The sequence below is a fragment of the Hylaeus anthracinus genome, unplaced genomic scaffold (genome assembly GCF_026225885.1).
Source record: "Hylaeus anthracinus isolate JK02 unplaced genomic scaffold, UHH_iyHylAnth1.0_haploid 12001, whole genome shotgun sequence".
NCBI classification, from domain to species: Eukaryota; Metazoa; Arthropoda; class Insecta; order Hymenoptera; family Colletidae; genus Hylaeus; species Hylaeus anthracinus.
In genome coordinates, this window is record NW_026534348.1 from 8,261,270 (window position 1) to 8,286,610 (window position 25,341).

At 34.3% G+C, this 25,341-nt stretch overlaps 4 protein-coding genes and 1 long non-coding RNA gene across 9 annotated transcripts; 3 read left to right on the forward strand and 2 right to left on the reverse strand.

Annotated features, from left to right (window-relative positions):
* Positions 1–996: 996 nt before the first annotated feature.
* On the forward strand, positions 997–15,434 carry LOC128891180 (bcl-2-related ovarian killer protein-like). 3 transcript variants are annotated; one of them, XM_054150479.1, is made up of 6 exons: positions 997–1,139; positions 1,172–1,234; positions 12,292–12,603; positions 13,719–14,109; positions 14,920–14,978; positions 15,059–15,434. In XM_054150479.1, the coding sequence occupies exons 3-6, from the start codon at positions 12,337–12,339 to the stop codon at positions 15,191–15,193; spliced, it is 852 nt and encodes a 283-aa protein (XP_054006454.1). In that variant the 5' UTR covers positions 997–1,139; positions 1,172–1,234; positions 12,292–12,336; the 3' UTR covers positions 15,194–15,434. The 3 variants fall into 3 exon arrangements, with proteins under 3 accessions (XP_054006454.1, XP_054006453.1, XP_054006451.1); XM_054150478.1 differs by having other exon boundaries at positions 1,092–1,234; XM_054150476.1 differs by lacking the exons at positions 997–1,139; positions 1,172–1,234 and adding an exon at positions 7,166–7,344.
* Positions 7,354–9,891, forward strand: LOC128891189 (uncharacterized). Its single transcript, XR_008460769.1, has 2 exons — positions 7,354–7,799; positions 9,682–9,891. It is a non-coding gene; the product is annotated as an uncharacterized LOC128891189 (long non-coding RNA).
* LOC128891171 (intraflagellar transport protein 80 homolog) lies at positions 15,407–20,751 on the reverse strand. Of its 3 annotated transcripts, none has more exons than XM_054150457.1 (16): positions 20,514–20,751; positions 20,274–20,452; positions 18,654–18,764; positions 18,408–18,586; positions 18,239–18,328; positions 18,012–18,149; positions 17,818–17,942; positions 17,483–17,731; positions 17,245–17,408; positions 16,977–17,174; positions 16,535–16,685; positions 16,278–16,449; positions 16,074–16,196; positions 15,862–16,001; positions 15,649–15,787; positions 15,407–15,548 (listed from the first exon to the last, which is right to left on the reverse strand). In XM_054150457.1, exons 1-16 carry the CDS (start codon positions 20,606–20,608, stop codon positions 15,450–15,452), a joined length of 2,352 nt encoding a protein of 783 aa, XP_054006432.1. In that variant the 5' UTR covers positions 20,609–20,751; the 3' UTR covers positions 15,407–15,449. The 3 variants fall into 3 exon arrangements, with proteins under 3 accessions (XP_054006432.1, XP_054006434.1, XP_054006433.1); XM_054150458.1 differs by having other exon boundaries at positions 15,434–15,572; XM_054150459.1 differs by lacking the exons at positions 20,274–20,452; positions 20,514–20,751 and adding an exon at positions 18,990–19,125.
* A 92-nt stretch (positions 20,752–20,843) lies between these two features.
* On the forward strand, positions 20,844–21,362 carry LOC128891187 (39S ribosomal protein L34, mitochondrial). The gene is made up of 2 exons (XM_054150489.1): positions 20,844–21,026; positions 21,085–21,362. The coding sequence occupies exons 1-2, from the start codon at positions 20,986–20,988 to the stop codon at positions 21,314–21,316; spliced, it is 273 nt and encodes a 90-aa protein (XP_054006464.1). The 5' UTR covers positions 20,844–20,985; the 3' UTR covers positions 21,317–21,362.
* LOC128891177 (pseudouridylate synthase RPUSD4, mitochondrial-like) lies at positions 21,331–23,008 on the reverse strand. Its single transcript, XM_054150473.1, has 4 exons — positions 22,588–23,008; positions 22,352–22,523; positions 22,081–22,270; positions 21,331–21,951 (listed from the first exon to the last, which is right to left on the reverse strand). The coding sequence occupies exons 1-4, from the start codon at positions 22,790–22,792 to the stop codon at positions 21,469–21,471; spliced, it is 1,050 nt and encodes a 349-aa protein (XP_054006448.1). The 5' UTR covers positions 22,793–23,008; the 3' UTR covers positions 21,331–21,468.
* Positions 23,009–25,341: the final 2,333 nt, after the last annotated feature.

A 25,341-nucleotide genomic window follows, 5' to 3' on the forward strand; every position in this document is an offset into this window, starting at 1 on the left:
TGGGGGGTTGTGGGGGGTGGGTTTGTCCGAGAGGGATTTCAAGGGGTTCATTTTGTAGAGGGCATCAAAGAGAGTTGCCCCAAAGGTTTTTTTGGATTTTTCAACCTCTCCCGTCACCCCTGGCCTTTTCCAAAGAGGCGTTTTTCTACATCCTCCTCTTTAGGGGGGTGAATTAACCCCTTCACATCAACCCTCGCCAATGCAACTTTGCACACGTCTAGAGGACACTTCCAAAGTACTCCTCACGCAGTTTCATTTCAATCGATTGAAAACTTCCATAGTTACGACGGTTTGAAAAAGTGTCCCACTAATTGTTTGAAGCAGTGTAGATAAAGAACCTAAGTCTCAACCTGATAGTCATGATAATTGCAAGAGTATAATAATAATTCTAAGTCTATAATAATCTTCTAAGTAATAATTCTTTTTGGTTAACTTTAGTAAATGTTGTTTGGACAATATATCTATCTTAGAGATTTCCGAGAATATATAAAATATCATTGATTATAAAAAAAAGAAGTTAATAAACTACAATTTCACAGAAAAGTTTTTTAGGGAATTGATCGGTGTACATTCTACACCTACTGTAGGTGTGCGAAACAAAATTATTCAGTAAAGTTTTTCGATTCCTTTGAAAAAATTTCGTAAAACGTCCTACAAAATAGACTTAAAAATGAAAATACCCTCTCAAACATTGCGTTTTCTACATTAGAAAACATTGCTTCAAACTAATACCGAGAAAGTTGTACAAACAACGTTGCCAGCATTTTCTCTAACGTTAGAAACATGTTTTTTACAGTAGCTGAATCGTAATACAACGGCGTAAGTAGGGATAACATTTACACGGCGTTGGCATAACAGTTTCGACTTGTGTAATTGGTAGTTGAAAAGTCACCAGTATTCTACGCGCTGTGCTACCCGCAATTTCGACGGTTTCGCTACGTGCTCTTCGCACGCGTCCGGTCACTGTTAAATTACTTTCTTTTCCGTTTGATGTAAGAATAGTATTGTTTAACTATAATTACGAGTTTCATAGACGAACACGAACAAGAATTTTCCGAGATATATTCGTGAACAGCGTGAGGTATTTAATGCAGTGTTTACATTAGAAAAGTTATCGAATTTACAATTATGCTACGATAGTGCGCGAAACTGATTTTTACCAACTTAGTAGAACCCGTTGTTGTGTTTGTCGACGAAAATAGTGATAATTGTCCGCACCTTAACAAAATTCAAGGTAACGATATAAAAATATTATTTCTTGGTTATGTGTTGTAAAATCCATTAGAAAAATCTTATTTTAGTACTTTTTTTTATTAACACTTTAAGGGCGAGTAGTTTAAATTAGTCTTATCGCACGGAATTTAAAAAGGAAGACGAATAAGCTATTCGTATAAATTAAATTTCGATAAAAATTAAAATTTTCTAAAACAAATTAAATAAACAATAAGCTTAAATCCTTTTTTATTATTGAAATGTAAAATATACGATTGTCTCTGAAACTTCAAAATACTTTGGTGGCTTACTTTTCATGTTTGTCGTTAAAGAATTCATAAATAATTAAAAATATTATGCATAAAGATTGGAATGACAGATTGTTGAAAAAAATATATTTGACACAAGTATAGCCTTGGTAATTTATGTTATAGAACGTTGTTTATTTTTACTTCGGTATTATTATAAATATTAACGTACCGAAAAATACTGATATTTGAATCGAAAACGTTACATATGTAACATATGTATATTATATAATATAGTTGTAAAGACTATAATTTTGAATGGAAGCAATGATGAAGTTTACTGATAAAAGTTACCGATAATAATAACTATAAAAATTGGACTATTGACCGGGACACTTTGTATAAGCTATCGAATGTTGAAAAGCATTTGTGAAACGAAAGTGTGATACGAGAAAGTGAAGGGAAACAAAAGAAACGGTTTCTGGATGGATAATAAGAGCTCCGTTTTAGGTAATGACGCGCCATCCTGTAGACAAAAAAGAAACCTTGCCCGAGGCCCCCGAAATCAATGTTGTAAACATTGTTTCTACTGCGATTAAATTTTTTTTACTGACCATTGGAGACTACATAATGAAACATTTGTTGTGGTATTTATTTTTATAACTTCACCGAAATTCAAATATTTCATATAAATTTTTTTTCTTTGATATTTAACTTTCAAAATTAATTTTGTTATTTTTTCAGTAAACAGCACTGTTACCCATATATGGGTGACATGGCGGTGAACGTGTTAATCGTATATCATATATAACGAATAATTTCTTTCTTATTCGTTAATCGTATACCGTTATCGATTTAATAAATACACCGTGAATAATAAATAACGTAACTATTGCTCAAATTAGTCAAAAAATAAAATTTCAATTTCATTTTATCGTTGCAATATCGAGAAGAAAATTGACATCAGAGCGCCAGTAAAAATTCCTTTGATTTAGTTTTTTTTTTATTTAAATTTAATTGAATTTACTCTACGTTAAGCGTTGGTACGAATACTATTCTTGAATTATTGTTATGGGTTGGATATTTCTAATTTTATTTGTTTGTTTTCCATCGTCTCGATAAAATGAGATTGATTTAAATTTTTTTTTCGTTCCCGTTTTAGATGAGAAAATTCTATTTTGTGTGGGGCGCCGTAAATACATATACAGGGTGTCCCAAAAATGTTGGAGGTCCTTGAAAAGGGTGGTTCAGGGGGTGATTTGAAACAACTTTTTCCTTAGCGAAATTGTTGTCCGAGGCTTCGTTGAGGAGATATTAACGGAAAACACTGACCAATCAGAGCGCGCGTATACCGTAAGAGCGGCCGCGATAGCGATGGCTACGCGCTAGGTAGCCGCTCTCGTACGCGAAAAGTGACTCGACGTGCATCGAAGGATATTGACGCGGCCGCTCAGCGCGTAGCCTTCGCTACCGCGGCCGCTCCAATGGTATCCGCGCGCTCTGATTGGTCGGGTTTTTTTTATTAATATCTACTTAACGAAGTCCCATCCGACATTTTTGCAAAGGAAAAAGTTGTTTCAAATCATCTCCCGAACCACCCCTTTCAAGGACCTCCAACATTTTTGGGACACCCTGTACGTGTAACGCGCCACTGGATTTAGGACAAGCATCTGAGAGATGGGCCCGCATCTTTTATCGACTGTTGACTCAACTCATATTTTATTCTAGCAGTCATTCTTCCGTCAATGCCTTTTTTCTTTTACTTACGTCACCTATGAAATTCGACGGTGTACCTAATCGACCGAGCAATAATATATGGAAATTTATGCAGATGGCAGTGTGTCTGTCTTCTACGTTCAGTTGATAATTCAAAGAGCGAAGGTATCCTTGAAAATACGTAGTGGCCTCCGTTTCGCGAGAATCATTATTTAACTAGCGGTAACTTTGATAAACAATTGGTAGGACTGAAATTCGAGATACCGAACTGTTGGAAACAATTAAATGCTATATTTTTAACCGACTTCGAAAAGCAGCAGGTTGCTCAATTCGACATGTATATTTATTTTTTTTTTATTTATTTTTTTTATGAATGTTTACTCGATTACGCCCAGACGGCTTGACCAATCGGGATGAAAGCTGTTGCATCTTGTAGAGCATGTCTCCGGGGTGGTCCCATTATCAAAAAAATTTGGAATTTCTCATTTTTTACCCGTTTTTTTTTCTTTCAAAAAACCGAACAATTTTGTATTTCTTCTTATTCCGAAACCAATTGACCAATCGGATTGAACCTTCTTGCATCTGGTACGGTTTCGTTGTCTCTTAAAAAGACATTTGACCTACTTCCAGTTTTTACCACTTTATTGCACTTTTTATCGCAAAATTGTACCGTTTCACGTATGTTCGGCCTGATTTCCATGAAATCGATGAAACCCTTTACATTTTGCCGCCGGACTCGTTTTCGACAAATGTTTCTGACGAAAGTTTCTCCGTAAAGACAAGCTTTAGAAAACCTGTACTGTTTAACTAAAACTCTCTGTCATCGCCGAACCTGTCTATAACATAGCTTGTAGAAAGATACAGCTCTTTTTTACACCACCTGCCATTCGTGTTTGCGAATGACACCGGTTCTATACGTGGTCGCGATACAGTTTCCGGTCGTATGGTCGAGACTTGATACTTGCGATTAGCCCGCCAATCGAGAATGGTACAATGGACTTTCCTCTTCTTCAAAAAGTCGGTCGCCTTCTCTTCTGTAATAAATTTTTTTTAAATAAAGGTCGAGACAGGGAGAAAAATATACCTATCAAACATCTATAACTTCGTTACTTTTGCAAATATCGGTATATCCTTTTGCAGATACATTCTTGAAGACATATATGTACTTTGAGAAAATAAAATGTAAAAAAAAAAATCGATTTTTTCAAAGTTAACAGTGAAAATACCCCCCTAATCGTATTTTTAAATAATCAAAGTTCAAATATAGTACCGTCAACATTTAAACGTCCGCTATTTTCCCCGTTCAGATGTATTCGATTGTAGTATGAATTAGCTTTTTAAATATCGAAATAAAAGTCTTATCTATAGTATTAATCTAAAGTATTAATAATATTAGTTTATATTTTAATTAGTTGACGTTAATAAACTTAATAATAAAGAAGAAGAAAATTGGTTACTTAAAATAATATAGTTTACAGAACATAAAAATATATTTTATCTGTCTCTATAGTGAGTGCAAGGAGAATCCGTTAGATCTATCATATCAACGAGACGTACAAATCGTAGTATACATGTATATGCTCGCCGTAGACAACTACAATTAATCACATTTTCTATCATCTGCACGTGTCATTTTATGCAAACTGACAGCAAAAAAACTCACAATAAAAGTCGCCATGTTATATAATTAACACCTGCCAACACGTGAACGTCGTTAACGCATTCAATGTCCACGGATATAAATAATAATATTCTGGAATGAAAATTTCGCTAAGAATATTTACGATTCTTAAAAACGTTACGTTGCCTGCACTTTGACTAGGAAAAAAGATGCGAAAGAAACAAGGCTTTCAATTAACATCTATTAATTTCCTGTTTATCATCTGTTCTTGTTTGAACATTAACGCAAGAATATTTCTAACATGAACTTCTACTTGCTACAGTTAGGTTTATTAGAATTATAATCTTTTAAAATTTGTATTCGCAAACATAATTATGAATATATAAAATTATCTCGCTGAAATGAGTGAAATTTCGCTTATGTTTTTAATGTCTTCTGGCAATTGTTATGCAGGTTGTTTTTTAAGCGATAAATAATATGAAAACGAATTCGCCAGAACTGCACCTTGTCGTTAAAATTTAAACAATTTCTTTTACGATCTTTATCGAGTTCTGGCAATGTAGAGCCCCGACCTAGACTTTACGCGATTTCTACGGTTAAAAACTATAACTACACGAAATTTCACGGCTGCACTCAAAGATTTCATTTTGATTAAAAATTAACGTGTTAGACCGCCCGCCCACGCTTCCAGCCCCGGGAGCGACTTCTGGCTGCAGCGCTATGGGCTTCGTCATCTAGTAAGGAATGTTTTTAGGTACATATTTTCTGCACCTTATCATTTCTGATTTTTCGTAGCCAGCTCTTAGAGTCTAAGAGACTATAAGCTATTCCAGGAAACGTAGACAATGTACCAAATAGTGGTTTCTTTACCCCACTTTCCTTCGTGCGTCTTATTAAGACGTTACTAATTGCTATATTGAGCAAACGAGTAAACCAATTAGTATTACAATACAACCAGTATTTACCTTCGTTTATTTAAGATCACAGTCCCCAATGACTTTTAATGAGACTGATTCATTACACGAGCTCAGTGTTTACATGATCATGTTCGTTTCTTGAAGTATGTAGTTAAGGACATATTGTATATATATATATATTTATTTATTTATAGTTAATATATATATATTGTATATAAGCAGGGATTCGAACCGCTGCTGAACCCTAACCCAAACCCGGTTAATGAAGGGAAGGTTACTGTAATCCATTCCCTGTCCCATCTTTTTCTCCATCCTTTCTAACACCTCTATTACATTCCTTTTTAAATCTCCCCACTCCTTATCTACTTCTTTCCCCCCTCTTTCCTTACTTTCAAACCTTACCGCAAATTCCTTCTTCCTTTCTTCTGTCCATCACCCTTTTTCCCCTCTTCCTCCTTCCCCTTTTCCTCCCTCTATCCATACTATATACAGGGTGTCCCAAAAGTCGGGGAGGAGCCGGAAATGGAGGGTAGCTGAGACGATTCTGAACAACAATTTTCTTTGCAAAAATGTCGGATGGGGCTTCGTTAAGGAGATATTAAGAGAAAACCCCGACCAATCAGAGCGCGCGTAGACCGTTGGAGCGGCCGCGGTAGCGAAGGCTACGCACTAGGCGGCAGCGTCAATGTCCTTCGATGCACGTCGAGTCACTTGTTCGCGTACAAGCGCGGCCGCCAGCGCGTAGCCTACGCTACCGCAGCCGCTCCAACGGTCTACGCGCGCTCTGATTGGTCGGGGTTTTCTCTTAATATCTCCTTAACGAAGCCTCATCCGACATTTTTGCAAAGGAAATTGTTGTTCAGAATCGTCTCAGCTACCCCCCATTTCCGGCTCCTCCCCGACTTTTGAGACACCCTGTATACCACTGGATGATGGTCCGACTTCACTTTCTCCTCAACCATCTGATGATCAATCATCATAGAAAGTAAACACCGACTTTAAATAAAAAACAAAACGTGCCACGCACGTCGAGATGCTTTTGTTCCACAATCGTCAGCGACGTGTACACTACGTCGATGTTGATAAGCATTTGTCGCAGAAATAAAAATGACATTCGCTGCCGCGATGGTAGCGATGCGTTTATTGGTAGCGCAAGTGGTTTTAAATTCAAATCAATTTAGAAAGAACACCAAAATCAAACTGGGATATGTTTAAAAAAACAAACAGATAACAAGATTTATCGAATTAAAATGCGTTCGAATAAAAATGAGTACACAAAGATCTATGAAGAAGAGTCCATTTCTCTGTAAACGTTCCGAGTGAGCTCCTTGTGACGCGAATCTTTCTAAAGAAAAATGCAAAACTGACGTACGTTTTCATTATCAGCGCAATTCTGGCGCGGAAATAAGCCTTGGACATTGATAAAACAAACGATTTAACGCGTCGCCGCGCACGCTCCACGGAACGATAATCGACTGGCCACACTCACCGTTGATAAGCGATAATTCAGAAATATATTACATTATTGTGTGTGGAGCAAGTCGGACGGCAGTGACTAATAAGGAGCGCTGCGATTACAATGAAGCCAGACTTTCGACTGGGGGCCCAACAGGAGGCGACTCTAACAATGGTAAATTATAATTGCACTCTTCGGTTAATCGTCAGTTAACGTGTCCTTCTCACGCTTTGGTAAAAAAATTATACTACTTTTCTACGTTTCGAAATAGCTTTTCCATGTTTTTTGTTATGATTATCATGCTGACGCAGTTAGCGTCCATGGAATGCAGCGCGCTGCGTTTTCATAGGATTAAATACAATGGACAAATAAGGGGTTTAGGATGTTCCGAGTTACTTTGCCGATGAGGAGTACAGAGGAAAGTTTCGATTTATTGACCCTTGATCAGATTTAATACTATTTATTTTTGCAATGTTCGGTGCTTAGTGGCACTCTGTCGATTCAATTCGAGTCTGTTACGCATTACCAAAACTGAAGTTATTTATGAAACAAAGGCAGAAAAATAAGAATATAAAAAATTGAAGTCATTAGTAAATATGGAAGTGTTGAAGTTAATGTTATTTCTCTCAGTAAGAACGTTGAAATTGATTTTATTTATGGAAGTTGAAGTGGAAGTGATTTAGGACAGTATGATCGTTGAAGTTGATTTTATTTATGCAAGTATCATTCTTGAAGTTGAAGTTACTTCTGACGGTGAGAATATTAAAGTTCAATTTTTGTATCCAAGTATCAATGTCGAAGTTAAAGTTATTTCTAAATATAAGAATATTAAAGTTATATATGAAAATACGAATATTAAAATTGAAGCTATTTATGAAATCCGAAATATTCTATTATTTACTTACTATGTAGTTGTTTACGAAATTCGCGAGAATAAGTCATATGGTAAGTCTACAATAACCAACAATTCTAGATTTTGGTCAGTAAAATTTATATTCAGCACCATTTACTGTAGTATTTTTCGAAGATAGAAGAACGCTCCCTGTGGGGAGACGCTTTACAGTTTGAAGAGGGCATGAAATAAAATCGTTGAAGTTTCACAACTGCAGAAGTACAATCGGTGTAAGAAGTATTCGCACAGCACCCAATTTAAAATAAAATTAATAAGAAAAGAAATAAGAGGTTAAGGTTAAAAAAAATAAACTTTAATTTACGCAAATTCTACTTTAACATTATGTAAGAATGTTGGTTAATTATTTCTTCCCTTAGCATTTTTTAATCAAATAAATACATGTATGAAGTTTCATTTGGAATTGGTTCCTGTACGAATACTTATTACAGTGACTGTATATTTTTCTTGTACTACTCTAATCTCTTCAGGGACAAATTGCTTTGTATAAAGTGATCTAAAATTCTAACTGGTATCGACCCATGATATCGATTAATGTTGTGACGATATTACCATGTTATATCACTGCGTAATTTAATCGAGGATGTCCATTCGCAATTGTAGCGGTTACCTCTATGTTACAGTATTTAAAGTAACTTAATAAACTGTAGTATCCAGAAAGAAGTTAAACATTCCACTTATCTCGTTTAATAAATGACGCTGTTTCTGAGGTTTAGTTTATATCATTGACAGTGTATATAAGATATTAAATATAATTTATTCATTAGTGTAAGTGTTTTGCAAGTTCATCAATTTAATTCTAGGCGTTATAGTGATTAAACGTATATAAAAAATAAATAAAAGGAAATAAATATTTAAATAATGCTTATATATTTTTAAATATTAAATCTCGTACAACATCGCTCTCAAAGAAATTAACTTACACTTAAAAAACAATTAAACTTGCACTTTCTAAACAAACGAAGTATCTACATTTTGTTGAATTTAATCTATAGATAATTGATTCAAAAGCTATTTATAGCACCAGTGTAATAAATTATGTGCATGCATACATATCTAATGTAAACAAAGTATGTACTCTCATCCCTCTATTTCTGTTTTGCAAGAATAAGAATGCTAACGATTGATCATGGTCTCTATAAGTAAATTGATTAATCCATTAGAAAGTTTCCTACTTAGCTTGACACTCTAAACTACGGAACACTATATTCTAAGTTTCAAGAATGTTACGAAATAATCTATCCGACTCTATCGTAGACATTTCTTGTAAGCAATTGTTGAAATAGGTATTACGTCGATTTATTCCTAATATTCGTAACGAATATTTAACGAATTCTAGATTTGTTGTGTTATTGCGAGTTAGAAGCAAACGAGCGAGCATAAAAGTATTGAAGAAAAAAAACTAGTTCGTTGCGCGGCACATGCACTTTTGAACGATAAATAATCGACTAAACTGGTCATCGCTGATAAACAATAACCATTAAACACTCGTGCGGGGTAACCAGAGTAATTAATCTTCGCGCATCGCACATGACTTCTGTAGTGGAAATAAACAACTTTTTTCATCGACATGTCGATGACAACTGTAATAACAATTACAGATTTGGCATTACCGAAGGTTGGCAAACATTCGGAACTTCTCTGATCCATGTCCACACGTGGCATGCAAAGATAGACAAGATTCTTTTCTAGACAAAGATTTCGATCAGAGTAAATATTGAACAACCTATTATTCATTATTCGCGAAATGAAAATTCCAGTTTGTAAATTACGGTTTGTAAACGTTATAAATAAATCGTTATACTGCATTATTATTTTTCTTAATTATTATGCTGTTGCACATTTTAGTGTCCTTGAGATAGTTAATGGTGTTTAGCACTGTTTCTGTTCGGAATATTAATATTAGCATCGCCATGGCCCGAACCAGAATAATTATGAAATATCGATGGTTTAAAAAATGACAGCACTTTAAACTTTGTAATATCCATTTTTTTTGTGATTTTCTTCTCCTTTATATATTATAAAAAAATATTTAGAATAATCAGATGTTAAAAAGTGTGGCTCAAGCGATAGTCTGAAGATTCACTGAAGTGATTCGGTAAACTAGAACTCGAGATATCGTGGCAACCATTTCAAAAAAACGATGTACGATGAAATCACGTTTAAAGTGTTTCATACGAAATACGTATACTTAGCTGATAACGTTGGTGTGGACATCGTTCTCTTTAGACGTCCTTATGACGTCCTTTAGACGAATTCAACAAAAGCCTTTGGCATATATATTTTCAAAGATCTGCACTTTGAGAGAATGCAAAAAAATCGATATTTTGTAAGTTCTACAGTAGAATACCCCCTTAAGGGAGTATCCTGAATTAGGAGGTCAAAAAAAAAGAAATCGGTTTTTCGTGAATTTTTTTAGGATAAAAAAAAATAATTAATTTTATCGAACTTTTTATCCTACTTTCATACACATTCGAGTAGTCTGTACAGATTTGTTCAACAAGAAATATTCAAATTGAGTCGACTAGCGACGCACATTTGTAGAGCACCTCGCAATTAAAACCTATCGGCGGGAAAGATGCAGGTCGTGATTTTGGTTTGACACAAAAAAAAAGACCAAAAGAAATTTTCATTTTCATACATTTTTCTTCTATGTGAACCTAAGAAAATGCATACAAAAAAAATGTTAAACAACTTTGTTATCATGTTAAAGTGATTTCTTTCACCCAAAGAACTCGTTCTTTTTTTCAAACTTGCAGTAATTTCACATTTCACCATTTTTGCGGGTTTTTCTTAGTTCACGTAGAAGAAAAATGTATGAAAATGAAAATTTCTTTTGGTTTTTTTTTTTTTGTGTCAAACCAAAATCACGACCTGCATCTTTCCCGCCGATAGAAGGTTTTTATTGTGAGGTGTACTACAAATGTGTGTCGCCAGTCGATCTCAATTTGAATCTTTCTTGTTGAAATAATTTGTACAGACTACTCGAATATGTATGAAAATAGTATAAAATGTTCGATAGAATTAATTATTTTCTTCCATCCTAAAAAAATTCACGAAAAACCGCTTTTTTTTAGACCTGAGGTATTCAGGATACCCCCTTAACGGCGTTCAACAAACCATAATTCTGCGATACATAAAGTTTGCTTTGATACAAAAATTGTACACATAGTGTTTAATCTTCCTCGTTACGAACGCAAACGAAGAGATGGAAATGAGTAATGCGCACACAATAGGTGTGTATCTTACACCAGTACACAAAGACGCCGCGTCGCATGTCAAATAGCAGGTCTAAATAAAGCTGCGAAATAACAATAGCTGTACTCGCCAGAGGAATAATAATTACCTGGTGTGAATGTACCTCGACGTTGTGGTAGTAACAGAAAATATTACCATAAAGGGACTTGAGATATTCAACAATACCTCTTCATGTCCCTCCTGGCTTACAAGGAGAGAAGACAAACATGTACAGTGGGTGTAGAATTTGTTCGTACACCGATTAATTTCCAAAAAAACTATGTGAAATTGTAATTTACTAACTTATTTTTTATAAACAATGACATTCTACATATTCTCGGAAATCTATAGAATAAATAGATTACAAAAAAAAAATAGCTATTTATGTAAGTTGCGAAATTAGCAAAAAAAAAATAATTAATCGATAGAAATATTGAAGGAATAATAATTCGTGCAACTGTTTAATTTTTAAAACTTCGTTAGAAGAAAAAAGGTAATTTACATTAATTTACGAGTATATAATACGCTTCTTTCGTAGGATTTCCTTTTGATTTTATAATTATTGTAACTTTTCTAAGCATTAAATTAAGTAAATTATTAGTTATTCGAAGTGATACCTTTTTCCATTCCTCTATTAGAGCCATTTTTCAGTGGGGATGGTTTCAGGGCATTTATGGGAGAGAAATTTGTGCATTTGTGGTGACTTTACTGTAATATTGATACTAACTACTAGAAACTGGTAGTTGGTACTTGTTAGACAACTTAAAGTTGTGTGCACAAAATAGATAAAAAGTATAGTAATTCGTGTATGAAAATTGCAATATTTATTCTTATCACTGATTACTACAAACTTGTAGTTGGTATTAGTTAGTCATATTAAAGTTGATAGTATAAAACAAATAAAAGATATCCCGTTTTCAAAAATAAATTCACCTCGTAGGAAAATGATGAAAAGTTATTAAAAATTCTTAAAGCCTGAGAAGCCTGAATGGCACCAATACTCTTTGGAGGATTCTTCAATGTCTGGACTCGTCGGATCTTTACGCGTCTTGGAGGACACTTCCGGGAATGCAACGCAACCTTACCGAAGGAATAGCCTCGCCATATCGTTGCATTCGAATTTGTCTGGTTTCACATCTGCTAACAATCCAGAAATCACACCTTTCCACGTCGTTGATTCGGCACGAAGAAGATTCAGCAACGTCAGCGACGTGGTCTCCAGGAAGATCTCTCACACGATACGATGGAGGACGGTTTCAGCTTCTGTTGAGCTCACTGTGTCACAAGTAATTGAACATAATATCCTTCTAGGTGCAATATAAATGCTGTGCATGATAATTATTTAACTACTAACTATTAACTGTAAACTGAAGATATCTATTGCAAATTAAACACGTCTAGCATATATGTATATCTATTACGCCTTAAATATGTACAGTGAGTGTAGAATGTATAAGTAAGTTTCTTAACTTCTTTTTTTATAATCAATGATATTTTACACATTCTCGGAACTCTCTAAGATAGATATAGTCCAAACAACATTTACTAGTGAATATAATTTGTGATATTAACAAAGAAATACGAGAAGTGGATAAAAGTATAGAAGCAATCAGTATTTGTACGATTCTTATGACGAACCATTTACAGTAGAGTTTGTAACGTAAACATATTATTGCAGTTTATTGCTCCGTACGAATTAGAAAACATCAAACTTCCAAGAAAGTACTTTTAAAAAGGCTCTAATAGAGGAATGGAAAAAGATACCACTTCGAATAACTAATAATTTACTTAATTTAATGCTTAGAAAAGTTACAATAATTATAAAATCAAAAGGAAATCCTACGAAAGAAGCGTATTATATACTCGTAAATTAATGTAAATATCCTTTTTTTTTCTAACGAAGTTTTAAAAATTAAACAGTTGCACGAATTATTATTCCTTCAATATTTCTATCGATTAATTATTTTTTTTTGCTAATTTCGCAACTTACATAAATAGCTATTTTTTTTTTGTAATCTATTTATTCTACAGATTTCCGAGAATATGTAGAATGTCATTGTTTATAAAAAATAAGTTAATAAATTACAATTTCACATAGTTTTTTTGGAAATTGATCGGTGTACGATTACTTTCTACACCCACTGTATGTCAAAGAAAATGTATTGTATAATTTGTTTTCTTCGTAAAAAAATGTAAACTCAGATTTCAACTATCAACTGATAACTACTTGCCGCCTAAACAATCCACGGTCTGTAAAGAATATTTTTTCATAGCCAATTGTAGAATTTTCCTCGTCAAAGATAGACACAAAATTAATAAAAAATTGCAGCCAAACTGTATTCCATTAAATAAATATTTATTTATGCGAGTATTTAATCTGATATCGTTACTTTTTGTTCAGGGCTCCTCGCTGTGCGCTCAGTATATTCGAAATCGTTTAAAACGGTCCGGAATCTTTCACCGAAAGCTTGGCCTGAAGAGGATGAGGAGCGTCATGTTGCTTCCTGGTGGTACCGTCGTAGGAGAAGTTTATCCAGAGTTAATATCGGTCGGTGCTGAACTCGAAAAAATGCACCCGAATTTATTCAATCGTGTCGCCAGACAAATCGGCTGCAGCAGCTTCTCGACGGAACAATCCGCCAGCGAGGCCGTGGCCGATGTCTCCAGAGAGATGATCAGAAACGGAGAAATGACCTGGAGCAAAGTGATAGCCCTCTACGCGGTCGCAGGTGGCATTGCCGTGGATTGTGTGCGTCAGGGTAAACCTGAATATCTACTCGCCATACAGAGAGGTAATTAATTCTGTTCAAATTACATTGTAACTTCGTTGATCTTGCTTCTTTCGCCATTTAAGGGGTGTTCTAGTCTGTATCGCTAATTTTTAGTTCTCTTTGAGGATTTTTTTTTTAATCTATAAGGAACTTTTGTAAAGGATTTTGCACACATGTTTATTCGCATTTTCAGAACAGGTAACAGTAATCAAAACTAAACGTGGCAGATATACTTTCGAAGGTCTACGCTTTGAAAAATTGCAAAAAAACAAACATCGAGTTTTGAAGGTTCTAAACCAAAATACCCTCTTAAGGCTTGGTTACAAATTTCGTATCAAGAGATTAGATAAATAGAATGAGTGTCTTTAGCTACCTTATTCTAAAATATTTATAGCAATCCGTATATTTTAATTCGTATAAAAAACTTTAAAAAGGTAAAAAAATTACGCCATGTACATGAAAGAGTGGAGGACAAAAAGGAGTAATCACAAAAAAAAAATAGAAGATCATAGATTGAACGAGAGTGGTTGAAAACAGACTTACTAGAATACAGAAAAGGCAAAACTAATTTATTATTAACGCAAAACTAATCTCATAGCTCAGCGACCAATGTAATCAGACGCTAACACAATCTCGTAGCTCAGCGAATAGTGTAATCAAGCACAAAGCCTGTCGTCTTCAATCATCTACTCACTTCCGTTTGATTACATTTAAAAGTGAAAAACGAAACCATAAAAGTTGTTCGGACTAATAAATTTGACAACATATTTAAAAAAAAAATTAAACGCTAACTAAATTCCGTAGCTCAGCGAATACCTTTCCTAATTTCAGGTATGACTGATGTTTTGGAAGAGGATCTTGCCGTATGGATACAAGCAAACGGTGGATGGGTAAGACACGTGTACAATAACGATAAATTATTATTCAAACATCTTCGTTCTACTAACAAAAGATGTATTATTAACTTCAGTCAGCTTTGGCGACACGGTACAGGCCTGTGACGGAAGAGACGACATGGTACACGCATAAGTTTGTACTATTATTTATATTTACAATGTTATCAGTTGGTATGGTCTCGATACTTTTGAAGTTTTTAATTTTATAACACTTGTTGTATATAGTTTCGTAGACATTTATTTATTATACGATCTTTTATTTTAAAGATTATTTATAAAAACTTTTTGTATGAATTTTGTACGTCATAATGCAGGCGCTGCCTGGAAAATGTAAACAATTCATGGTGCTACTTATCCTAATAATGTAATAATTACATAATTTTCTAACTGAAACACAAGTTCGTTATACTTTACTTTTACATATTTTAATAAATAATTTGTATAAACGCAGCCGGTGTTGTTCTTTCACGTATTTATTTCTGGATCCGACGATTCACGGTTGTGTATTTCTATTTCTGGTAGATCAACATCATCTTGACGAATTGAAGGTTTTTCGCTGGTTTCCTGGTGAAAATGGGTTTTGTCTCACTGTTTAGGAAAACGTACAAAAATCACGTGTAAAAGAATCGAAACTGTGCAATCGAATAGAATTAGATTAGTTTACTTGTGATTTGGCAACGTTTGCCAGGTACGCGAGAAAGCTTTGATTTGTTTCGTCCTTATTGATCACTTGAAGGTACTTCTTTCTTGCGTTCAGTACCTCCTCCTGTTGCTTTTTGTGTCTGATTGACAATTCTAACGCTCTAAGGAAACAAAATCCAAGACATTTGGAAACGAGTATATTGCATCGATAAATTTTCGATAGATTAAGTAATACCTATTCCAGTTGTATACTTCAATATTGATTCGTATGGCTTCTTCGATTAATCCATTTTGCAAAAGGATGCCCTCTGCGGTTAATAAATCACCTGACAGAAGTGCCATTTCTGCCAATCTCTCGGATTTATTTGGTAGACTCTTTCAATTCCAAACGAATAGGGATTATATTTTTTGTAAAACAAAAAAATTCTGTGGTTTTTATATTATTACCTTTATATATTGAATATAGTCAACTTTGTCATATCTCGATATTGCTGCATATGCTTCTTCCGCGGCATTCAATTCTTTATTATCAGTTGCCATAACAGCCATACAAGTCCACAATATTTCATTCTAACAATAAATTTTATATTTTAGAGAAATTTCAATTGTTGGTATAAGAATATCTTCTTATCAGAAAAATGTACTAATTACCTGCGCAATTCGACAAAGAGACAACGCTTCTTTCCATCTTTTGTTTAGTATGTGCTGATGAAGACTAATGAAAAATGTATAAAAAGTAGAAGCTACTAATGCCCCATCACCACGTCGTATCATTACCATACCATTATATACATTTGCTATACTTGGTTGTCTACCAAATTCACTGAAAATATTTACAAAATGTACCTACAAAGTATAATATAATACAGATCACATTTTACACGGTAAAATAAAATTGATCGTGAAACCTGCTTTCCTTATCGATTCTTGTTTTTTTTATTATTTTACGATCACTATAATGCACGCAATTAGGGCACAGCCACACCGATAGTGTTGCATCTAACATTGCTGCTAAGACATTCGCATCGGTCGCCCACGCGATGTCTTGCGCCATAGCAGCTGAAAAATAGATAACAAGCTAATGTTACTAACTGATAAAGCACCACAATCCTAACGAACAAACAACACTATACGACAAAAATACACGGAAACTATTAACCCCTGAAGGAGCTAATCTTAACGATGTAAAACGTCCAAGTATCTTATTAAAAGGACATGGGAGAAACTCGCGATAAAAGACACCTACAATCCAAAATCAGTATCGATTATGAAAAACTGACACGTGAAAATCGCAAACAACTTATACAGAAATATTGACTACATGTTTATAGTAATACAAAGAATACATACCTATTTTGCACACTCTACCAAAACCAGTCGTTCTAATTGAAACCAGGAACAAGTCCTTATTGCTATCAATTAATGCTACTTGTCGATCAGTGGGCCCGCCAATATGGTTTAAGGCTATTCTTGTGATACTTTGAAGATGCGTGTAAGGTTGACTTTCTGTTATAGGTTTGTTGTAAGCAATTTCCAGAACGTGAAATACTAAATAATAATTTAGATAAGAATTTATATAAAAAACAATGTTCACATTCGAGAACATGTTTCGCCGTACATTTTTCGTTATTCTGCGATCTTAAAACCAAAGTGTCAGTGCACAATGATATGCAAGAAGGATGAAGTCGTTCCTGTGTCATTCCTTTCCATTTTGGAGTTCCCAATAAACGGCCTTGATAACTATACAACGATACGCTATTCCATTCAACTAATAAAAAGTGCCTAAAAAACAGTCTTTGCATAACACAAAAAATACCATATTTATTGTTTGGAAATAGACAATAATCATTATTTACTTCTCTGCAAGAAGTACTGCTGATACACTGGTATTCTTCAAATCAAATATGGCTGGCGTATTCCAATTTACTACAGAGTAAACGTGACATTGTGCTGGTGTAATGACAACTAAATGATCAAAATCAAATTCTAGCTGAACCACGCGATCCGATATCTCCAATGTTTCTCGAATTTCGTTACCAATATGTCTGACTTCAATCACTTTTCTTTTAACCAATGTAGCTACATAATTATTCCACTCTAATCTCCTATTTTTCGTTTGTACAGTTACACATAAATATAAAATTAATAGTTTTCAATAACATTCAATTATTATTATATTTGTTATTCGTACCTGTCTATTATATGCCCAGTCAGCACTGTTCCATTACTGCAAGCCATAGCAACTTGAGTACTGTCGCTAGACCAAGCAATACTGTATATACTTCCAGTATTAATTTTTTCTAGTGAATGGGACCACTACAAAATATATATCAATAATTTGTATACATAAACCGATAACACAATATGGTGTAAAAATAAACTAACTCCTGTTTTATCACAAAGTTTGATTGTATTAAAAGATCCAACAGCAAAGTGGTTTCCAGAGTAACTCCAACTCAGTGATGTGATAGGGTGATCACCTACATTGCTGGAAAATAGCTGACTCCCATTGGGGTCCCATACCTTTGAAATCAAACAGATTAACAATTTTACTAATTTCACTATTTAAGTAAACAAATTCATTTAAGAACGATATGGTTGTATATAATTACCTTGTACCGACAATCTTCTCCACCAGAGATAACGAGTCCATGAGTATGACTCCAGCATACAACTAAAATAAAACCATCGTGTGCAAGTAGCTAAAACAAAAATTTCTTTAAAACATTACTCTGCCCCATGGAAGCAGAAGTGGTATGTATGTTTATTAAATTATTTAACCTTTCGAGGCTTAGAATTAGAATTAAGTGACTGGAAGGTTAAGTAAGCTCCTTGAGAATAGAGTACAGATGTACAATCTGGACTCCACGCAGCAGCTAAAATAGGGAATGCACCTCTAACTATAACAGAGCGAAGCATGCCACTACGCGACCAAATTTTTATCAAACCATCCTCTCCAGCTAAAATTTAATTGAAAAATCAATTACGTGATAAAGATCATTATTTCGTTTGAAGTATTTCAATTACCAGTTAGAAGCGCAGAACCATCGCTACTCCATCTGCCTACAATTGTTGCTCCTTTATGAGCATCAATACTTTTTTCTATGCGACCATTCTTATTTACCAAATGATATTTTCCTACAGATAGAGTATTAAAGTAAAGTACAGTACTGTTATAATACAAGAAGTAGTAATGTAGTAAATATGCCGAATAGGGGACCCCGTCCCTATGACTTTGACCTTGACATATGTTGCCAAGGGCACCCTCCTGAGTAACTTTTTCTAATAACTTAACCGTCGCTCACTGCTTATTAAAAAGTTATTAACAAAAAAAGTTGGTAAGTTACATCAGGTTATACATACGAACACGCTATATATAGCGTATAAAAACACGCTACAACGGTTCAAACTTGTTCCGAGAGCATGTATGATGCACGATCTTTACTCGTCCAGTAAACAAATGGGGGTCCGGGGGCTGTCCCCCGGTCGGGGGCTGGGGGGCAAAACCCTTAACAAGGAGTACTGCAGCGCACCACGCAGGTGTGTACACGGTTATCCTGAAGGACGTACATTGCTTTCAGGGGGGTCGAGGGGACACAGGCCCCCGCTCGGCAGGGGGTTTGGAGGGCTCAGCCCCCCAGCAAGCGTACGGTTTCAAGGCGCATACTTTCAGCTGAAAAACCTTTTACAAAATTGAAAAAACATACGTCTCAAAATTATACGCTTGCAGTGGGGCTGCGCCCCCTCGACCCTCCTGAAAGCAATATACATCCCTCAGGATAATTGTGTACACACCTGCGTGGTGCGCTGCAGTATTCCTTGTTAGGGGCTTGGCCCCAAACCCCTGACGGGGGACCAGCTCCCGGACCCCCATTTGTTTTCTACACGAGTGAAGATCGTGGTATAGGTTATATATTTGTATACGAAAAAGGTAAAGTTTAAGGGTACGCAGGACCCAGAGCCAAACTCCGAGTTGACTTCAGCGACAGTTGCGGAAAAAATAGGAAACTCCGAGATAAGACAGAGAGGGCGATACAAAAATTGCAGGAGGGACGAGGGCAGGACGATTAGGCTAGCATGATTTTTTCCAGGATATTGAAGCAAAGAAGCAATATTTTCTAATAATTCTGGTTTTAATATATTCGTTACACTTTGGCGGATGCGACTCCAAAGCCTGATATTGCAATTTCGGCCTTAAAACTTTATAAACAATAAAATGAAGATAGCAAACGTACTTTTATTGTTTATAAAGTTTTAAGGCCGAAATTGCAAAATCAGGCGTTAGAGTGGCATGCTGAGTGATGTAAAGAATATTTTAGAAAAAGAATCGTGAGAAAATATTGCTTCTTTGCTTCAATATCCTTGACAAAAATCATGCTAGCCTAATCGCCCTGTCCTCGTCTCTCCTGCAATTGTAGTATCGCCCTCTCTGTCCTTGTCCCGGAGTTTCTTATTTTTTCCGCGACTATCGCTGAAGTCAACTCGGAGTTTGACTCTGGGACCTGCGCACCCTTAAGTTATTAGAAAAATTTACTCAGGAGCGTGCCCTTGACAACATATGTCAAGGTGAAGGTCATACGGGCGGAAGGTCCTCTATTCGGCATATTTACCAGTAATATTTTATTCTAAAATTTCTGGAATGAATACCATCAGCTGTAGTAATTAACAGTACATCCAATGATTGTTTCTTTGTGATCGATACAGCATAGTTTTGCCTCGGATGCCATTGCATATCAGTCGGATAAAAGTCATCAGAAAATTGAGTAACAATTGTGGAATGGGGGGTTCCACCTTCTAAGTACCAAGATATTAATAAATGATCCTCCCTGTAGAAAAAAATTGACAATTACTTTGTGAACGTCATTGTACGTAAAGATCAAAACGTACCCGCAGGAATAAATTTCTTCCGCTGAACTCCATGCTACACACGTTACCAACCGTTTATGACCATTACGATTTTGCGAAGATATTTTAAATCTCATATTACACGATTCTATTACCTCAACTTATGATTAAAAATATTTGTCAACACCTTCGTAACCTTATTGTATTATTCTATTGCATAAATTCGATCACGTGTGATCGCATGCTTGTACGAACCTTCAAGCTTTCAAGTGAGATGTATTTGTTTACCTACAGTTACCATGGTAACGGAATGGGGAATTTCCTCTTATTTCACTATTTCGGCCACAGCCGACTCTAGTACTAGCCGTGCTGAGAAACGTGGCAACACCGGCATAAGATACTAAGTCCTTCCATTGATTGCAATTGAATGTATGGTAGCACATGTATTTACCTGTAATATTGGCTAAATCTAACCTATACTTCGAATATAGTGAAAGTAATAAAGTGATACGATATGTTCGGCAGATTAATTTCTAATGCCTGTCAAGTCCTTCCGTACGTATTTATTTGTTGAAATTAACATTTTATATATAACAGTTAAGATTGTTTTTAGACGTCTCTCCTCGTCGGGTAATCGAATTTCATCGTCGATTGATTGTTCACCGGCAATAGTAAATCAATGGAGTTTTACATTAAATAGAACAAAAGTGAGAAATAATTTTCCTCGTCCTAGCGAACTTACCCGCGTCAAGCGCCATGGTTGGTTCACAAGAATGGCAACACTCAGTGGTAGAAAAATTCTCATGAGAAGAATATTAAAGGGAAGACATGTACTCAGTCATTAAACATTGTACGTTGATTAGTTAATAAACAATTATTTGTATTTCAAAATGTGTACAATTATTTTTTGTTCTAATATATATCGATACCTATTAAAACATCAAGTATTAGTATCTAATTTATTTTACAGTTAATACAGTAATAATACAGTTTAATCTTATGTATCTTGCATTAAATATTTGAATTCGAGTTGTTTACAAGTCCAATTAAATGGTGGTATTAAAGGAGCCTTGAGCATTAAATCTTGCTTTCCATCAAGGAAGGATGGTAGTACCATTGATCTTAAATGAATATGACAAGGAATTATATGCTGATCTGAAGGCTTTACATTTAATACTTGTAAAATCGATCTATTTAACTTTGGTGGCAACTCTGTATATTCAAGGTGAGGATCAATATTTATATAAGCATTGCCAAGTTTTTGAATTCGTGATGCGTAAAGATTATCTCCTAGAATTGGACTATATAAATATGTAGATGCAAATAGTCTAAGTGCATGCCATTGTATCGTCGATGATTTTATTTCAATCAAGGAACACAAATTAAACGTAGAGTTGGACAAGACGTTGAATTCGACATTAAGAATTTTCACTGCATTTCTTTTTTCGTCATTTTTAGTCCATGATGTAACAATAATTGGCTGAAAATTATTTATAAACACTCAATATATGAAAAGTTTCGAAGATTATTTATGTAATTTGTACTAAAAAAAAACAGTACTGACCAACCACAGTGTACTGTTTTATACCCAGAGAGTTAATAAAATTACCTTTTTGAGTCTGTAATTAGGATTTGATTGTAATTTCATTGCTAAATGCTCTTTGCCTCTTAATACATTGGGAACCCTAATTGTAGTTACCCAATAAGTTTTTGTAAAATTATTACCACGACGTAATGCAAGTTCTACATTATTTTGTACATGTGTATTTTCAGTTAGAAGCATGAGGCCAGTCATGTATCTAGTTCCAAAATTAATTTATATATTTTGATAAAATTATATGCACAATAATTTGTGTTCTTCTGAACAAAATTCTACTTACTTTTCAGGCTTTCTAATTAGAGTTAATTTTGAATAATTCAACCGTTTTGCAATATATGGCAAGGCATCTTCTAATGTATAATCTACAGCATTTGGTATAAAATGACGTACAGTTTTTACTTCTGTCTTACGATGGCTTATGCCATACGGTTTATTCAGTGCTACCAAACCATCTTGAAAGCAAACATTACTTTAATAAAATCGAAATAGTCATAAGAAAATGTATCTTATTCTTACTTTCATTGTAAATTACGTTGGTTGCAATATAATCCGCGAATTCTTGTAACGATTTCCAAGGATGAATCTGTTTGTAAGGATGAATTTTCGGTTTTTCATGAACACTTTCCATATAATTTCTTTTAAGCAGTTTTGTGTGCAATGTATTTATCGTAGACGTACACATCCGTGTAAATACACCAAACTTAAATATTACATTCTTCATTTCTGTTATATGTTTAAATTTCTAAGGTTTATTTAAATGAGAAGTCTTTAATTGATAATACTTCTAAAAACTATTTAATAGTTTAACCATTTTGAAATTTTAGGTTAGACGCGATAGAAAACTGGTTCAACGGTATCGTAAACACGTGCAGCACATTCAGGCCAATTCAGGCACATTATTACACATCATGGTGTATTCATGCTTTATGACCTGTGACTGCATTGGCTAGCAGCATGAAGACTGTATAAGGAGATCCAACTCCCTAAGAAAGTTACTAGAAAACTGTTATCAAAATCCCGGACTTGAAGTTATGAATATTTCGTCCACTCGCGGTGCATTGAAAAAAAGAAAAATGAAAAAAAGAATTTTGCAATTATTTTGACTTTCCGGGAGTTTATGTTTTTCAATAGGTTTTCGATTGACGGGGCTCCTTTAACTCCCAATTTTTCTAAACTCAATACAATAATAATACAATAATAACTACAATAATTTTCTTTCATTTAGTTAGTGGCGCCATCCAGCAGCAACAGCGTGGAACTATTCAGAACTTCAAGCTCGGGATTTTGATAACACTTCTACATTATACAGTCTTCATGTTTGAGTACATTGTTCAGCGGCTGAACTTCAGCCCAAGTTTGTAGCGAAAATAGTTCCACGCTGTTGCTGCTGGATGGCGCCACTAAGAGAGTTATATCCAAAATAAGGAATCTGCAATAGTTCAAATGGACGTTAGTTGTAGACATATACGATATGAATGACTAGCAATAAGGAAACAAGGCTGTATACATTTTAGTTGTAAATCAATAAAATTATTGTTATATGTCATAAAATAATCTAATGCATGATAAATTTAACATACTAATACATGTACTTATTATTTTACACATTTATTATTATATAAATTACGCATTTATGAAAAATAAAAAATAATTGATAAAAAGGTGACGATGGCGTTATCTATGAACAATACCAGGAACTATTTTCACTACAAACTTGGGAGTCTTACCACCGATGGCGCTAACGATATCATTTAATCAATTATTCTTTTTTGTAACACTTATAGTGCTAATATGCCCAATTTTTCATTTTTATGAATAATTATTTAATTCAACATTAATTGTCGAGATTTTAGCTAATGGCGCTATCTAGCAGGAGCAGTGTGAACTATTTTCACTACAAACTTGGGCGTTTTACCATCGATGGCGCCACTGGTATTAAAACCAGTATTAGTATAGTTTAGTGGTTGGCTGCAGCTGGCTGCAGCTGCAACCAGGGAGCGGAATGCACCCATTCAAACTGACTTCTATGAGTGTACCGAATGGTATTGAATTTACTATGTTAAATTATGAGAATTATGTTATTAAGTATTTATCGAATACGTTTACATGATATTTGTATCATTTTTATTATTTGCATTATTCATAAGAATAAAAAATATTAAGAAACAATTATTTTTTGTACGATAATACAATCTTTTAGAAACTTTCGAATTTTATTGATATATAAACTGACAAAGTAAGTAAATAAGTAAGTAAGGTTTTGAAAATAGAAAATGTGAAACATCTATAGAAAGATAAAGATTCATTTTTATAAAAAAATTTCTAACTGTTTATACATGATGATTTTAGCGAAGATACAAAGCATTATTATAGTGGCATTTTTTATTTTATTAGTAAGTATTATTAAACTCTTTACATATTTTTGTCGTTATAATGAATAACTAGTAGAACTCTTAACTTATACATTCATTCATTCAGACACGCGTGACAGACCATTCCATTTCTATGTACTCAGTACTCACAACTATGTCACATGATCCCCGACAACTTATTGGATTAATGCCATCACTCAATAGTTTACAAAATCTACTTGTTAACTCCTCTCCAAATTGAATAAAATATAATTCCAAGGAGAGCGAGGGACCTTTCTTACATCAATCCTACCTTTGAAAATCGGCATAAAACAATATCGACGTATTGCAATCGTAAACATAGGTATTAAAGTATTTCTATTTGCTGTGCATCGATTGGAAAGTAAATTGCAATACCTGTTCAAATATTCACCTTAAGATCATAATTTGGATGCATTTCTTTATATATATACATATATGTATACACATATATGAATAGCATTATTCACCTCTGACATATGCATATTCCAGTTTTTTTAAAGTTGCTCGTCAATTTTTAGTAATGTTAATATTAATTTGGAAAAAATCTGTTCGTTTTGTTTGCTTTCTCAGAAAACACGTTCCATTCATTGTCAGTCAAAGATCAAAGATCGGTTCTATAACAAAAAAGATACACGCATTGTGTCGGTTTTGTATCTTAGCTGTACTTATTTACGGCCAAAATCACTTATACCGTAAAAACTTGTTGCTAAATTTAGGATTCTCTTATAACAAACGAGCAGTTTATAAAACATTTAGTTGCAGTTTTATTTTGAATACGATCATTACTTCGATATCTTACGACTTTTAAGCACTTTCCTCGTAACAAGTAGCCTTATCACATACGACTATGTATGATTAAATACATTCTGTAACTTAT

Excerpts from the sequence above, each read along its gene's own strand:
- LOC128891180 (XM_054150476.1), top strand. The coding sequence starts at position 7,294 with ATGAAGCCAGACTTTCGACTGGGGGCCCAACAGGAGGCGACTCTAACA. Across the intron at positions 12,604-13,718 it reads TTGAGCTCACTGTGTCACAA|GGCTCCTCGCTGTGCGCTCA; the intron begins GTAATTGAACAT and ends CTTTTTGTTCAG. Across the intron at positions 14,979-15,058 it reads TACAAGCAAACGGTGGATGG|TCAGCTTTGGCGACACGGTA; the intron begins GTAAGACACGTG and ends TATTAACTTCAG.
- LOC128891171 (XM_054150457.1), bottom strand. The coding sequence starts at position 20,608 with ATGAGATTTAAAATATCTTCGCAAAATCGTAATGGTCATAAACGGTTG. Across the intron at positions 18,587-18,653 it reads TGGTTCTGCGCTTCTAACTG|CTGGAGAGGATGGTTTGATA; the intron begins GTAATTGAAATA and ends ATTAAATTTTAG. Across the intron at positions 17,409-17,482 it reads GCAGTACTTCTTGCAGAGAA|GCACTTTTTATTAGTTGAAT; the intron begins GTAAATAATGAT and ends ACTGTTTTTTAG.
- LOC128891187 (XM_054150489.1), top strand. The coding sequence starts at position 20,986 with ATGTTCGGCAGATTAATTTCTAATGCCTGTCAAGTCCTTCC. Across the intron at positions 21,027-21,084 it reads AATGCCTGTCAAGTCCTTCC|ACGTCTCTCCTCGTCGGGTA; the intron begins GTACGTATTTAT and ends GATTGTTTTTAG.
- LOC128891177 (XM_054150473.1), bottom strand. The coding sequence starts at position 22,792 with ATGAAGAATGTAATATTTAAGTTTGGTGTATTTACACGGATGTGTACG. Across the intron at positions 22,524-22,587 it reads CAACGTAATTTACAATGAAA|ATGGTTTGGTAGCACTGAAT; the intron begins GTAAGAATAAGA and ends TTTGCTTTCAAG. Across the intron at positions 21,952-22,080 it reads CTAATTACAGACTCAAAAAG|CCAATTATTGTTACATCATG; the intron begins GTAATTTTATTA and ends AATAATTTTCAG.